This window comes from Trematomus bernacchii, unplaced genomic scaffold (assembly GCF_902827165.1).
Source record: "Trematomus bernacchii unplaced genomic scaffold, fTreBer1.1, whole genome shotgun sequence".
In the NCBI taxonomy this organism is placed as follows: Eukaryota; Metazoa; Chordata; class Actinopteri; order Perciformes; family Nototheniidae; genus Trematomus; species Trematomus bernacchii.
This window is the reverse complement of record NW_022987727.1, coordinates 1410577-1428038: the sequence shown is the minus strand read 5'-3', so window position 1 is coordinate 1428038 and position 17462 is coordinate 1410577. Positions and strand designations below refer to the sequence as shown.

General features: G+C 41.7%; 1 protein-coding gene across 1 annotated transcript in view; it reads right to left on the bottom strand.

Annotated features, from left to right (window-relative positions):
• Positions 1-17462, bottom strand: part of LOC117494053 (neuron navigator 1-like) — a 93998-nt gene that overhangs the window by 39696 nt on the left and 36840 nt on the right. The window contains 2 exon segments of the mRNA XM_034144715.1: positions 9891-10232; positions 11776-11878. Coding sequence (XP_034000606.1) covers positions 9891-10232; positions 11776-11878 — 445 coding nt within the window.

The window sequence follows — 17462 nt, the reverse complement described above, 5'->3', positions numbered from 1 at the left end:
TTGGGAGCACTGGTGCATACAGGGAAGCATGAGATTAGGAGATGGTGTAATAAGGAGAACAGGAAGGGAGAACGATGGCGGGAGAGCAGAAAGAAAAGTCTGTGACTAATGTCTAAACAACTCAAGAGAATAACACGGTGGGAGTCAACGGGAGGGAAGCAGAGTTGATTCTTATGCGCATTGCAAACCCCCGTAACACCCCACTGTTAACCCTCTAAGCTTTAGTGTGTGTGTGTGTGTGTGTGTGTGTGTGTGTGTGTGTGTGTGTGTGTGTGTGTGTGTGTGTGTGTGTGTGTGTAGCAAAGATTTGATGCAGCTTCCATTCAAAAGCTTTTCCTTAACCATGCAGTTTCATTTACCCCCTATAGAGGAACTAAGCATGTACTTTAAAGGTTGTATGGATATAAAGGGCAGGCATGATTGAGTGAGAGCAAGGTGAGAGGACTGTGTGTGTGTGTGTGTGTGTGTGTGTGTGTGTGTGTGTGTGTGTGTGTGTGTGTGTGTGTGTGTGTGTGTGTGTGGGGGTGGGGGTGGGGGTGTGTCATTTACTGTGGGAACCAACCGTCAGGAACCTGATCGTTTCCTCAAACTCTCAACATTGAAAATGCACTTTTAATAAAGGGTTTGTTTGCAAAGAAAAACAAATGGTTCCCCACCCTGGTGGTATCCATGAAGTGTCTTTTGTGTTTCACCAGGTTCTGAGATGTCTAACTCTAAGATTGCTTTTGCTCCCTCAATACAAAAGAGGTGAGTGAAAATACATGTATAGAGCTCACAGTGAAAAATCACATACAATGGAATGGAGAAAAGGACATGTGAAGAATGAGAAGCTGTTCACAGCGATAACATGCAGATGTTCAGAAGGTACAACCCTATCCATTTTACGTCAGTAAAAAAAAAGTAACAATGTATTTTCTTTTCTAAATCCATTCAATAGGTCAAATTTGAAAGCCAACATTGCTATCCCTATTGCTGCAATGCTTGGCAAAACATATTAACTATAGGCCCACTTCTTATAGTTTTAATACTTTTGTCTTGCTGTGGTCTCTACAAAAAAACTAATAGGATTTAAGATGTAAAATATATTAGATTTAGTTGATCAACTTTTAATATGTTACATTTATTGCATTGTTCACATATGTTTTGTATATCCACATTTCTCTTGTTTATACTCCAGTTTGTAATTAAATCAGAAGCCTTCCTCCAAAGTCTCAAAAGCAAAGGTCTGTTGACTGAATGATGTCAGTCTTGATGTGTTATATCGATGCTTGTTGGTTTAGCATCATGTTCACCGCCAGTTGTTATTTTCAGGTCATTTCCTCCTTTTCATGTCCTCTATAGGTCAGGTGTGATCATATCATAATAAAACAAATTTAAGAGAATTCAGTTAAGTTCTCCAGGAAGAGGGTTGGGACTCTTTCCTTAAAGGAAATGGGGTGAAATCGGTCATCGGGCCGAAGTCATGACATTTTAACCTCTGTAAATTAAGAAGAATCCACTCACACACACACACTCCGTTTATTTCCTTTGCAAGCTAGTATTGTTGACATGGTAACACATCCCTCTGAACTACGTGGGGGTCTTCACATACACACACTATGGCCACCATCTCCCCCCCCCCCCCCCCATCTCTGTCCTTGCAGACTGCTGACCATATCCTTGAGTTCTCTTATTCTTTTTCAACCCTGCCATAAGAGGAAGCCAGGGATTAGTGGGGATTATGCCATAGCGTCTCCATAGAGATTTACCACGCCTCTGTGGGACTGGGGTTGGGGGGTAGTGGGGGGGAGGGCGCCAGGGCAACAGTAGCCGTGGCAGTGGTTTTGGCGTTGTTTGGTAAAATTGAAAGACACGGCCTTCAAGAGGGAGAGGATAGAAGCAGGAGGTATATTTTGTAGAAGTTCATAGAAAGGACAGCAAGGAGGCAGAGCAAATATTAACTTTAATGACTCTAAACTTTTCTCTCCTTCCAAAGCAGAATGTGGTAAAACCGGTCTGAAGGATTTGAGTGCGGTTCCCATGCTTGGATCCAGAACATGTGTTTGTTGCTCAACACCAGTATGTTTCACAATCATAAAAAGGGCCTGTAGTCAAACTAAACATATCCGTGCAGAATGACAGGAGGCAGGCCTTTCACAATTGACCGCAGTAAGCATGGACATTAACACCTACTGTAGGTGTGAGGACAGACAGAGCGAGACATCCAAAGGAAGAGTGACGTAACATAAATAAGTAAAGCAAATATTTTCTTTGCCAACCCTGGAAGTCGCCACGAATGATTTGACAATTACAAGAACGTTTATTTACTTATCAAGCCTTTTTTGTGTGGACTGAAAGTAAACTACGAAGTGAATGAACAAGGTTAATAATGAAATTGTGTAGCCCAAAGAACTGCAGCAAACATAAGAGAACACAAAGGTACATGAGGATATTGTTATCAGTGAAATAGAAGGTGTCAGGGGCTTTCTAGGACAACAAATCCCCCAGAAGCCCCATATGTTACTCCCTGTTAAATCTTTTAATGTGTTTGTGTATGCGTCTCTGCGCATATGTGTGTCAGTGGATTTGTGCCACTTTTGCACATTAACAGATTAATGTCATAATTGTTTGTCCGCAGCGTCCGGCTGTTACAGCTGGAGACGATTACATCATCCCTTAAAGACAAAGCCAGGCAGATAAATAATATATTTAAAAACAACCTCAACCACCAGTGAACTAAATGTAGTTATCTTAGGGTGTAAGTATGGTTTTCACGCTTCGTTTGCAAAAACTCAAACTGAAAAGCCTCTCAAACCACATGTAGATTACAATTGAGAATGTCAAATTAATCTCCATATGGATCTCTTACATGCTCACGTGATCATAGTGAGTGTGTGTGTGTGTGTGTGTGTGTGTGTGTGTGTGTGTGTGTGTGTGTGTGTGTGTGTGTGTGTGTGTGTGTGTGTGTGTGTGTGTGTGTGTGTGTGTGTGTGTGTGTGTTCTCCCTAGTGCTTTGCCCACACGTGCTGGAACAAAGAAAGGACGCACTCCTCCGCTCAACGGAGTTCCCTCCACAATGACAGTAAAAGTAATCGATTACACGCAGCACTGAGCAGACACAGGAGCAGCGCGCGGAGCCGGAGAGGCCCGGAGAGGAGCAGGTAGTGGATGACAGGGACAACACAAGCCCCATCGCCCTCTGAACCCCCGCCTCAGTCTGCCTCTCATCTACTTTTCATGTGAATCGCACCGTCACTGACAGACAATGTCATCCAGACAGAGAGAAAAACATGCTCAGACAGGGGGAGGTCTTGATGCAGGAATGTATATCTACAGTTTTTTGAAGTATTTTTAAAACTCCTCATCTGAGGGATCATACCAGTATTTTGTGTGGCTTTAAGTTACTTAAAGGGCCCATGTCATGCTTTTCCGGTTATTACCCGTCCCCTTGTGTGTTATGAAGGTTTTTATGCATGTAAACGGTCTGCAGAGTTAAAAACCCTCAAAGTACACCCTGTAGGGAGTAAAACTCTAACACAGTCTATGCTGCCCCAGAACGCCTCGTTGGAGATTTCTCATTTTCCATTGTTTTCTTCCTGGGTTCTCTGACGTGTGAACACCCAAATCAACAACAAATTACCGGATTGGCCCAAATGGACCAATCCGCGGAGCACCTCACACACCAGGATCCCTTGGCTAACTAACAGGGAGTCCCCATTGACTTGCATAGAGCTCCCTGAACGGTGGTAATAGACGAGTTGGGATCGCGGAGAAATGCTCTCCGCAGACCCGTTCTCACAGCGTTATAAACCTTTTTCTTACTCAATATCAAGCCACACTTATTGTTTTTACTTCGGCTGTGAGTGTTTGTGTGTGCGAGCCTCGCAACGTCCCGACCAATCAGAGCACACTGGGCTCACAGGGAGGGGGGGGGCAGGAGCTCCAACAAGCCGTTTAGGACAGAGAGTGAATACCTGGTGAATACATACTTTACAGAGATGCTGTATGAGAAACCAATGTGAGTTTGGAAAATTGCACAATTTAAATCTATTCTAGTATACCTCAACAATAATGAGGAAATAAGGAAATATGATCAGTAGAAATGGCCATGACATGGGACCTTTAACTGATCTTGCTGTTAATTATAACACTGCTGACCAATTCCAACGCATACTGTAGAATATCTGATGTTAATTTTATTTCTGTATGGTATAAAAATCAACAAGCCGACAATTAAACTTGCAAAAATAGATTTTGAATCGCCTGCACTATTACTTCACCAGAATAACATAACTTTCACAAAAATGAATGCATACTTTACAATGAATTAATTAAGCAAATTTCACAGATTTTCATAAATATGCTTGGAAAAATTCAAAAATGTTAAATGCTCCAGCATGGTTTACTTAATGATTTTCAGTAAAAGGGCTCAACAATTACTGGAAGATTTTTTTTTTTAAATGTATCTTCACTCAATGAGCAAAATCACTATAAAGCCAGGTAAAAGTGACATAGAAGAGAGGTACATTTCCCAAAGTGCTTTGATACAAATACTAGGGATACTTACAGCAAAATATACACAATCTAAATACAACCAGATATTCCCATATTTTGAGATGAGGTGGGAAGACAATAACATAAAAGTCTCTGTTTACCAGTTTTAAGTCCCAAATCATTAAAACATTCTTTTTTTCCCTTGTCCTAATACATTTCATACAAGCACATGCTGATCTCAGCCCATATTCTGACAGGATTTAGGTGCTTGGGGAAGAGTTGTTCTGTATTTTTTGGGGGGAGGGGGGGGGGGGGGTCTGTAACTGGACCGCAGTATGAGTCACCAGTAAGATCTGGTTCTTAACAAGAGGGAAGCCCTGGGTGTGTCCACTGAGGTTCACATCAGAAGGACTTGCGTGTGTGTGTGTGTGTGTGTGTGTGTGTGTGTGTGTGTGTGTGTGTGTGTGTGTGTGTGTGTGTGTGTGTGTGTGTGTGTGTGTGTGTGTGTGTGTGTGTGTGTGAGAGAGTCAGAGAAAGTGAGATTGAGTAAGTAAGTGAGAGAGCGGATCCATCACCTGCAGTGAAAACCACATCCAGATGTGGTAAAAGGAATTCATTAATCAGATCTGTCAGTCTGTGTTTGTGTTAATACTTTTTGGCCAGTAGATGGGGATAGAGTACAGCAGGTTTGACCTAAGAGAACTGACAGAGATTACACACAAACACATGTACACACACACACAGAGTTAAGCAATGACATGGTCCAGGAGTTACACCTAATTAGAAGGGTTTAACCAGCGATACGGTCAGTTGGCATCAGTTAGGGTCGAGTTAAGGACCTCCAGTGTTTGAACAACACAAAACATTTAAAGGCTGGCATGAGGTTAAAGCAACCACTGAGGATATTAAAGTGTATCCCAGGCATCTCTTGTGTTCAAAACAGATGACTTCTCTATTAAAATGTTCCTCTTTCGGTTTCATTTCCCTGTACTGTGCTCAATTTACACTGAGAGCAACAAGCTCACTTCTGCTTTTCTAGAAAGCAGTCAACAATAAACCAAAACACTTTAACCAGTAGACTCTGAAAAGCTTAATGGGGACGTAGTGTTAGTGTGTATGTGTGTGTGTTATTTGTGTGTGTGTGTGTGTGTGTGTGTGTGTGTGTGTGTGTGTGTGTGTGTGTGTGTGTCTGTTTGTCCTGCTTCAAACAAATATTTCCATAATTCAGACGTTTAGTGCAGTGAACCAGCTTGTCCCACAGCGTAACCATGGAGACGGAGGGTTTACTGATGGGAGGTTGCTGAGGATGGGAGCTTTTCATCCAGAAACAAAGAGCGTCCGCGCCCAGTGGGGCAGAAAACAAGCCACACACTTATCCAATCGTCTGCACGTGTGTGTGTGTGCATGTTGAGCCCATTATCACCACTCCAATGACAACAATGAAAATCAATACTGGCCATCAAGCCCCGAAGAGGCTCAGACTCTGTGTTTGCCATAAAATAACACACACATAAATGTAGAGCCATTAATCTTCTATTCTGAGCACAATATTTTTGGCTCATGAGAATTTCAAGATGCTGCAAATGTACTCCCTCATGCACTTACATACTCAGCATTACTACAAAGACTAATAAGTGTTGATCTCAAGAGAAACAAATCTAATGACAATGCAATTCACTGCTTTTTGATGTAAGCTTTTCTTTTAACAGTTGACTGCTCACTTGTTTTTTTGAGGAAAATATGAGTTTATTCTTGGTGTCAATTTGCGGTTGTGATACAGGCGAGATGATACAGTTGTAATTACTGCTGGTTACTATTAGAGGTCATAATGACAGTGAGAACCAACCCCTACATTTACGACACAAATGTAAAATAATGTGGATTGTTGTTGTAAACTGAATAAATTATGAAAATCTGTAATGTTAAAGTGCCTTAAAAAGAAATGGATTATATTACAAAAAGACTGCAGAAGCAGAATTCCAACTTTACATATCTAGCACATGAAGCAACATTATCATCATGCTTCTGGAGTCCTATAAGAATGGCCTAGCGTGTCTTTTTGGTTTCTATCTCCAACTCCTTAGAAAAACATATGGGCCTTTTGCATTCACCTGCTTTAAACTAACCTAAGCTAACATTAGGTGCTGCACAGGTAGCATTATCAGAGCTTGTTGGCTGAAAATGACTGCCTGCTGCTGCTGAAATAAGGGTTCATGAGAGAAGCAAGACTGAACTGAATCATGCACCATAAATAGTGCAGTTCAGTCTTCGTAATTGGTTTATTACTGCCAACATTAACATTAAACAGTGCTGTCAATAATGCGTTTTCCAAATATAACTAAATAAAACTTGTAAATGCAGGTTTACAGTAAGTCACAGTTTCAAGGTGTAAAGCTACAAACTACACTGGACCACACCTCTTTACTGTTCACACTCCCATGGGAATGACCTCCTCATCGCCCCTCTTCAAACTGTTTCCTGGTGAGAATGACGCGTGTGAGGGAGAGAGTGGGGGGAAACTGAGAGGCTCTAGTTCCAGATGTCAGAGGTACTTGTCAGACAAGAAGAGGCCCGGGCTAGAAAAGCACAGGAAACGGACAACTGACTTAAGGGGTCTTGACTCAGTGTGTGTGTGAGAGAGAGAGTATAGGGTCTGTGTGTCAGGCAGGTCACGGTACAGTCACGGTACAGTCACGGTAAACCTACCTTTACATGGGAATGTGAGTCATGCCTAGACAGTTGAACTCGGGTGAGTCACAGTGAGACCCGTGATGAGTCAAATACTGCTCATATATTTTTTTGTCCGGAATTGTATTATTTTAAGACCCTACTTCCTGTCAGTTTACAGGAACAAAGAGATGAGGATTACATACCCAAACAAAGAACATGTGTGTGTTTGATTGTGATGCATAATTTATTGGGGGAAATCCTATGTATTATCAATGCTAGCATGAGATATGGTAATGTAGTCTGACCTCTGTATGACAGGGGAAGTGCCTCTATGCATTATGGATAAATGTGTGCAATAAGTAATGAGATTGAGAGTAATCCAGCATGGAACTATTTTGGTTGACGGAGAGAGGGAACAACAGCACAAGCCCGCCCTCTAGTGGTAAAGACATATTAGTTTAATCCAGCAGCAGGCACAAGACTCCAAATCACCAAATAAACTTACCATAAAAAGACCATAATAAATGAATGTGAACATTAAAAGTTGATTTAAAGATAAGTCAATCCACAGAAAATGTATTTCACTCCAGATAATAGTTTGTTATTCATCCCACTAAAATGGAAAACCTTCCCTTGTTCTCAGATTTAGTATTTGCTGCTTTTCTGTGTGTTTCTTGTTTAAATAATTGTTATTTAAATATCTTTGAGTGTTGTTAGATTCAACAACTTGAATATGTCACTTTTGACATTTGATTTTACGGGGCATATTTCACTATTTTTGGACGTTTTATAGAATAAACAATTACTTTAATTGGATAAATACTCAACAGTTTAGGCAATGATGACAACAAACATTAGTTGCAGGCAGGGGAAAGACTGCTCTCTGACACAATCTTAACAAAATTACAATCCTCTCAAGGGAAAGCTTTGTTGAAGGAATATTTTATTAGATTACATCAGATTATTCCACTCTCTTTGTGAAACCCTCGCCTAGATAGTCTTTAAAGATGATATAGACATCATGATATGACATACACTTTAATATCTTGATTAATTCAGTCACAGTTCAATCTTAAGAAGATACAAATAATGCGTTTTCTTTTCTTGTCTTGTCTGCAAGCCCATGTTGCCTGCCTGTCTGTCACATCTCTCTTTCTCAATATTTTCCCTTTGGCCTTCCAAAAAGTGTTGCCTTTTGTTTTGCCTCCACACACAAAGCACAGTTTAAACTTGTGTAACCAGCAACTACAGGCCATGACCAAATACGCAACAATGCTACAGGGACCTGAACTGTGTTGCAATTGATTTCCCGGTGACTGGGGTGCATTTTTGTGGTTTCCATGGAGATGTCAAGCTGTGGCCAGCAGAGGACTTTTTGTTGTTGTTGGTTGGACTAGCTCCCCAATGTTACACACACACATTCACACACTGCCAGAACCCTTGTTTACAATGAGATAATGTGTTTTTCTTCGCTGGGCTTAGAGTTGGTTGGTGAAACATGATGCTGTTTGTGCAACTGAGTTATAATTGTTGTGTCAAGCTTCTCATGCAAGTTTTCCAAAACTAACCAAGGAAGTCCAGGGAACACAACTCAAGTCATTCTTCATAAGACTCTCTACAATTATTTTCCTCTATTTGTGGATGAATGTTAAACTTGATTAATCAATGTAACTCTTTATTCAGTCACGAGGTAACTCACTGACACAGAGTCTGTGACCGCAATAAGAATTTGAACTTTAACAGCAGCTACCAGCTTGCTCTCTCTTTAAGGACATGACTGGTTGTCGTAAAAAAATGTTCACAAAGTTTCAAAATACACAATCAATAAAACCAGAAAAGACACATTAACATGATTGGGATTTTCCTCTCAAGTTTGTTCATTTCAGATAGCAAATGAAGGTTAAAGACCCCGTTCATGCGAAATGCCACGTGGAGACAGCCAGCTGTTCTGTGTGAACTGCACAGACACGTATGTATAAACATCCCATCAAAGATATTCCATTCGGAGTAAAGCTTTGAACATACACCGCTTAGGTAACAACCCCTGCACACCACAGCAAACATGCCAGTAAACATTTGGAGGAACTAAGCTGGGTAGTTCACATGATGTTTCCGATATTACATCTTATAATCCAAGTAAAATATGGTTAGTTTAAGATAAATAAACTCATTATGACCCTGACAGCTCTGACTGATCCCACATTAGCTAGAGGCAGAAAGAGTTACTAGTTTCCAAGACTTTGCATTCTCGCCCTGCCAGGGGGCATTGGTGAGCCAGCGATGCGAGGGGTCCTCCACATGGAGGCCTGCTGGCAAATCCGGCGGGCTCGCAGCTGAATTTGACAGCATGATCTCTGCAAGGGGGCTCCATGATTGTGACATCATTCCCTTACTCTGCCAGAGGACTTTTTTTCTAACTAAGGCAGAGCCAGCTGCACCAGGGGGGCTACAGCTGCCACTGTCAAGGCAGACACTATTAAAAGGGGCTTGTGTTGCATTAAAGAGAGGCCGATCAAGGCTTTGTTGTGCTGGTAAACCACTAACTACAGGCCTGCCTGCAGCTGTGGCGTTGTAACAGTTGGCAGGTGGCGGGATTCACCTCACAAGCAATGCTACGACCGTAATGAGACACAAGTGTTCTGGGTCCTGCAGGCTGAGGAGTCAGGAGGTCATAAAATATCCTTAATGCTGCTTAGGTTAATGAAGCATGAGTGAAATCATTCTAACAAAAAAGACAAAAAACTCACCCATTCGCCAGATCATCATCGTCATCATCGTCATCATCGTCATCATCATCGTCTTCCACGTTTGGGCTCTTCCTGCTGATGTCCCTGTTGCTGAGGTAATCCCCCTTCAGGAGGGATGCATCCGAGTCTTCCAGAGCCTCGATTAGTTGGATACGAGCGTTGTGGCTGATTCGGAGGGGAACGTCTGAATGGGTGTTCACCGTGGACGGAGCTTCACCAGCCTGCAGACGGGGGCTGGCTTGACCCTGGCGCCATGACAACGGAGAGGAGCGATTTGATAGACTGGAAATCGAGAAAGCAGCGGCCTCGTCGCTGTCGTAGCACATGGTCCCCTCCACACGGCTATGGAAGGAAAAAGAGGATATGTTTTAGGGTTTCTTAAGATATTCACAGCAATGTGCTGTCCTTAAGGGCTGAAAAGGTCATGGGCAGTTTTAACAGACAGGAAGTGCATGTCTATCTTCCATTTCCTCTTTCTCTCAGAAGAGCTTAGGATGTGCTTCCTCCATCCAATCATCTCCCCACCTTGCATCCTGTTCTCTCAAAGGGACCTCAGTATATAGAGCAGTATACTTTACAAAGGCTCAGGAAGTATATGGTTTCAAGGGGTCTGTCTATGTGTGTGCCTTTGTATATTTGTAAATGCACAAGTATTATGTGTTTCCTGTTTTCCTGTCAGCAAACATGCCTTTATGTTCCTCTGTGCCCTGCAAAGCATTGTCATTTTATGCCAGCGTACATTTGTGTGAGTCTACAAACAACATTACAATATCATGCATTCTCTCTGCTTAAGCTGCACTTCACATCTGTGCTTAGCGCTTAGTGGGTAAGAATGATGAGCATTAACATATTAAAAGTGACTGGCATTCAAACTGTCTTACTGTGTGTTTGCCCGCAACATTAAAATGAATCTTGTCAGCAGGATATCAAATCTTCTCCACAAAAACCATAAATGGAGACACTTTTCACAGGAAATGCTTAAACACTAACATAAAACAGAGAGGCAGGACGTGGAGAGAGGATGCTACCCGTCATGTGAGAATGGATTATCTCAGACTTTCTGCATGTTATGAATACAGTATCAGGGAAAGTATGTGTAGACAAAACAATTTGCTTGCTCTCCAATCCATGTGTTTAATTCATGCAAATCTCACACTGTAAACACTTGTTTTTCACAGGAAATTAGCCATCTTGTTTGCAAGGGAAACCTCCGCCAACAGGCTGTAGGCCTCAAGGCAGAATATGTCTTAAGGGACGGCAGCGAACGATTCAAGGTTATTCCCGTACGATAAAAGTATGAATGGCAAATGGACGTGTATTCCAGCAGGGAACCATCTGCTGATTGGCTCTTCTTGTAGGGAGCTCCCACTAAGGGACAGGGAGAGGATACAAGCAGGAGGCAGAGAGGAAGCTCTCAAGGACAAAACCTAAAGTCCTGTTGAAAGCAATCAGAATCTGTCAATGAAAGTCAGGAAGCAGAAGCAGGCAGAGGACACACGCATGCTCAACTTACACTTAATCACAGCATTATTGCACGTCTCCTTGTGTGTCTGATCATGAGTCGTGAGTGTGCATTGACAGGGTCGGCTTTGAAGTCAGCTTTGAGCTAATCCTGCTTCAGTTCCGTATTAACAAACGCACAGGGAAAGCAGAACAGGCGGAAAATGACAGGCTACTGGATATCAGGAATACTGATATTGATCTGAGAGCCCACAGGCAGTTAACCACCACACCCCAACACAGTTAGCAATGTCAATATGCATCGGCACATCTCAACTGCTCTTCTCTTTTACATAATTGTTTTGCTTGTCTTTTCTAGCACAATACTATGCAGCCCTGTGTGAGTGTGTGTTTGTGTGTACGTGTGCGTGCAGGTGTGGCTGACCTGTGGCTGAGCTGCACCCCCCTCAGGCTGGTCATGGTTTCCTCCAGGTTCTGTCGAAGGTCCAGAACATTCTGCACTGTCCTCTTCCTCTGGGACTCTGGGTCTGCAGGGGTGCATACACACATACATGTTACATCATTGGTGGATGACAAAACACAAAACACTTTACCTGCAAACCACAGTATATACAGAGCACACAAATGCAAATAGAGAAAGAAGTTATAATAATAGAAATATGACTAAATATTATTATTATTATTTTTTTTACATATCTGTTGTAATTTATTGTCTTTTATTGTGATTGTAGTAATGTGTTTTTATGATTGTAGTATTTATTACATGTACAGCACTTTGGCCCGACCAAAAATCGCTTTTAAATGTGCTTTATAAATAAACTTTGATTTGATTTGATTTGATTTGATAAATGATGATCAGACCAATACAAATAACTTTCAGTCCCCACACCAAAATATAGGAATATACCTATAGCTATTCATCTATTCAAAGCTGAAACTCAATTCTACAAGAGGGAAACAAGTAAACATGATGACACTAGTAAACCACACAAGGTAAAGATGTGATGGAGGTAATAGTGGCAGAGTGTGCCCACAGTTGTTTTTCCCAGACGGCAGTGGAGCAAACTAAATGAAATATCATGGCAGTCAGACAGACAGAACAACAGAGGAGACCTTTAGGACCAGACAGCTCTTACACTTCAATAGTAACCAGCCAGTCACATCACCTGCCATCTGCCTGTCTTTCCCTCCTCTACAACCACCCTCAGCCAAAATGCACTTGTGCCCGCTCACTGCACTGTGCCCCCTTTGACCCTCGCTCTCAGAATAAACCAAAATCCTTTCTCAGTTAAACCCACCCGGTCAGGCAACGCATTGGAATTTGTCTCACCACTTCCTAATATGCTGTAATCTGCTCAGATTGGGTTTTGTACAGTCATGCTGTGCCAATCAAGCCAGACTGCTGCTTCGTGTGTGTGTGCGTGTGCGTGTGCGTGTGCGTGTGTGTGTGTGTGTGTGTGTGTATGTGTGTGTGTGTGTGTATGTGTGTGTGTGTGTGTATCCAACTCCCAGTGGGTTGTGAAAATGGATGCAATATAAGAACCAAAGTGCTTTTACCACTTAGTTATACAGACATCCTGTATTCAAGCTCAAGAAACCAAACATGTTTCAGTTTACAGTTTTCATTTCATAACATGTCAATTTGAAAGCTTGATATGGGGTCTTGCTCCTACTTTTTGTGGTACTATTATAGAATGATCATATCGAATCAGGGGTTAGATCTGACACTGAGATCCAGGTGAAATACTCATACATACTACAAATCACATATATTCTCACATAAAGTAATGAGGAAACCTAAACTGCATCACATGACCTTGACCCTTTCCCTCCTACTCTGTGTATTTATGTGTGTTTGGGGGGGTGGTGGTGATAAAAGATTTATAGTGGTAAGATATAGACAGTCTGTTCACCCCTGAGGTTCGGTTCAATAGACTATTAGATCATGCCAGCTGCCTTCCAAAATAAGCACAGCAGAGAGATTTACGATAACTGAGAGATGGGATATTTTAAATACATGCATATATTTTGAAATAGTGTTCTTTAAAAGGGACATCCCTTCCAAACTATATCCTGTATCTAATAACTGTTGAACCCTACTGACATTGGAGACCCGCTGACTTTCTCTGAGGTTTATATTTTTGATTTTTGAAAGATCTATACAAATTGATTAATGCCTTCACGTCCCCCTCAGGATGAACTGTAAGAAATGTGGTGTTCCCTTTCATTTTCTCTGCAGTGCAATCATTAGATAACAATTTGAATTTGTGACCAAACAATGGCACAACTATAGACATTCCCATCAGCCTCTGGTGTACTGTGTGCATCTGCAAACTATAGCGTGTTTAGATTCCAAACTAAGATGTTTCACAAGGTAACCATTATAGCTCGAAACCATGTGTGTTCTCTTCATTGTGAAGCATGCTAGCATACCAGAGTTAGCTTTTAGCATAGCTGTGCCAAAATACATCCTTAAAACTCTTTGTCTTGTTAAATATTTAAAATAAATCCCCCTTTAATTTACTGAGCCCACGCAACAACCTATTCTATATACTGAATATGTGACACATATGACCTTAAAAACACTCAAACCCCGCCTCCCACACACACACTCCATCCACAGCCTCCCTCCCATGAATCAGTCCAGCTGGCTAGTGAGGAGGTGAAGGAGGAGAGACCTTTCTAATGAGAGAGGAGGGAAAATCATGAGCTGCCAGAGGTGTCAATCTCCACAACAGCTGCAGACTCAACACTGTGCTCACATACACACATATGTATATGCACACCAACACACCAACACACTGAGAAACACTTACAACAGGCCCGATTTATAAAGCTGGATTGATTTCTCCTAAAGGGAATGGCCACATAGACAATTGATTAGGCAGCCCTGGGGACAGGCAGCTCAGAGGAGAGATGATGAAGTCATTGTGAGCCTACCTTCTGCCGCGCACTCACACTCACACATTTTTCACACCCAAAAAATAAAACATGTTTCTAAAATAGAACTTCCTTTGTTCTGCTGGTGGTGCTCTCATGGTAGTGATGCAGGGTATGGAAATTCAAGATATAAAGAGCCGCATTTTAGCTTTTAAATGTACAACTTTCTGTTCATTCAAAGGTTTAGTAGGACAAAGAACCTCTTAAAAATGCAAGCACAGCCAAAGTATGAGACACACACACACACACACACACACACACACACACACACACACACACACACACCACACACACACACACACACACACACACACACACACACACACACACACACACACACACACACACACACACACACACACACACACACACACACACACACGCACACGCACACGCAATTTAATTGGGCATTTTTAATTACCCTAAACGTGAGCTTTGTTTAACATCGGCGTCAAATTGATTAGATACGGTCTGCATGATTACGCATGGGCCTGTGTGATTGTCTGTAAAAGACTTCCTGTCCCGCCTCTGCTTTGGTTGTGGTGGTCCCAGCTGGCATTGGGAGGGGGGGGGGGGGGGGGGGAATTAGCGATGCAAATATCCCTGTCAGACCTGGCAGCTCCCGAGGGGTGCAGATGAATTATACTGATCTGGTTTAAACTAAGTGTGTGTGTATGTCTCTGTGTCTATGTGTTGGGATGGGTGAACTCCATCTGCCTCTTCTCGGTTCACTTGTGAACACACACTCTGGACCTGAAGAGGCTGTGAAACTAGCTGAGGAGCCGTTCATAATGACCCACTCAGAGCACTGGGACTAGAGTCAGCAAGTTAGAGTGAGAGTGTTATTGTAAGTGCATGAGCAGGACATACTCTGCATCTTAATGAAAGTCTAATTTCAAAACAAAGAAACAGAGAGACTTCAAAGAAGAAAAATAGATAGAAAGTCCAATTTAAATCTAAAAACTCTTTTAATATTCTCAGATTTGTCTCATGTAAATCGCATAAGATAACAATCAACCATGCAATACGCAATACTCTCAGTTTGACTCTCACTCAATTTGATTCTGATTCTCTGATTTTTTAGCAGGAGGAGGGTTATGTTACATTGACAGAAAACTACAGTGCCCATGTTTATCCGACATATCACCCAGTGCAACAGTGTGACTCATCGCTGTGTTTTTAATAGTCTTTGGACAACAATGGAAATCTGTGGCTCAGAGAAAGAAGCTATATCAGGCATTAGCTACACAGGCAATACTTGGCGGGATACGTTTTGGTTTTAGGACTTGTTGAAAATAAACATATGAAATACTGCCAGTCTTCTCTCTCAAAAGTAGAGGAAGTTTATGAGTAAACTAAAAAATAAGGGAATAAAACTGCTGTCCACTTGGTTTCCTGTCTTAGGTCACTTGACTCGCCTCTCCATTAGAAAGAAGAAGAAAAAACCTCCCCAAAGACACACTAATGGCTCTGTCCTTGCAGGAGTAGTCTGCCATGGTGTGTGTGTGTGTGTGTGTGTGTGTGTGTGTGTGTGTGTGTGTGTGTGTGTGTGTGTGTGTGTGTGTGTGTGTGTGTGTGTGTGTGTGTGTGTGTGTGTGTGTGTGTGTGTGTGTGTGTGTGTGTGTGTGTGAGAGAGAGTGTGTGTGTATGTGTGTTTGTGTGGGAACCTGAAATCCTTCTTTGACATGTTTCTGTGTGGTGACTGTACACATTTTAGAGTTCATTCATCTGCCTTTGTCTTCACCAGCAAGAGGTGCAGTTTTGTAGAATTAATATACGTTTGAGTAATGGCCCCTATTCTTTCCTCCCTTTCCTCAGGAGTTCATTTGTCCCTGTCCGGTCCACATGTGTGCACATATGTTAGTGTCACCGTAACACTCCTCGGGCTACAGTACCCTCATCACATGATAGATGTGTGTGGTTCAGCATTTCTGATCTGCACCATACAAAGACTGTACCTCCATGGGGCTGCACAATTATGGCCAGAAATTATAATCATGATAATTTATTTAACAATACTGAAATCCATATTATTTATTGATTTTAGGAACATAATATTTTTTACATTTGAATAAATTCAGCACTGCTTTCACCTCCGTGTTGCGCCACATTTTCAGCTCATGTACAATCTTTGCATCAAATAAGACTTAAACTAAGGTTTGTTTTTTACGTAAATGCACTCGTTTACGTGTTTCCTGTCTGCCATGTGTTATACATTCTTCCCTTCTATTTGAGACTGCAGCTACAACATTCAGTAAGGTTTTCTATGAGGATATGATTCATTTTTACCACCAATATCACTGTCGATCATGTTTATTTGATTCTGGGAAGCTTAAAATCTTTAAAATAGACACATTAAATTACAATGGCAGTCCTAAAAATCAAACAAACTAGATGCTAGTAAAATCCTTTGTGGATTTCTTCTAAGTTTTGCGCCAGATATACACGTGTCACAATGTAAACATGACCTACAAAAGTGGTGGTTATTTTGCATTTTTTACATGATTATTAAGTCTTAATTCCTTCCTCTCTCTCCACTCAGAGTAGCATCCAGCCCTCTGCTGACCTCAAGACAGTTTGCAAAACAGGAAGCATTACAAAACACAGCCATTCCTGCACATCTGGACAAGGCAGGACAAACACACGTGAACCCAAATGTGCATCCAGCCACAAGCACAGGTGCACTTAAGTCTATCCGCTCCATCGGATGTCGCAACAGGAAATTAGATCCTTGAAGATTGGATCTGATATGTGACATGCATGGTTAACGAGCATATCGGAGCAAAAATACTGCACACATAATTTGAACAGTTGTTGGTTCAAAGTCCAAGAATGCTCACATGATTAGTGTGTCAATTGAGAGGTTTGAGACAGAGAAGATATTGACAGAGAGTGTGTTTGGAGCAGCTGAGTGTGTTAAAATCCATTTAAAACTGGCACCACTTATGTAACAGTAGATTCCATAACAGAGACCGAGGGATAAACAACACACTATCTGCCTTAGAAACACAGACATGTGTACAGACAGATGAAAATATGACTAATAGATCAAGAATCCTCTGTGCATAATTTAGCAGGAAGTTAAAAAGTCTTCACTCTCGCCAAACCTTCTAAACCCTGCTCTGAATGATGACCCAAACACAAACATACATAACTAAACACACACACACA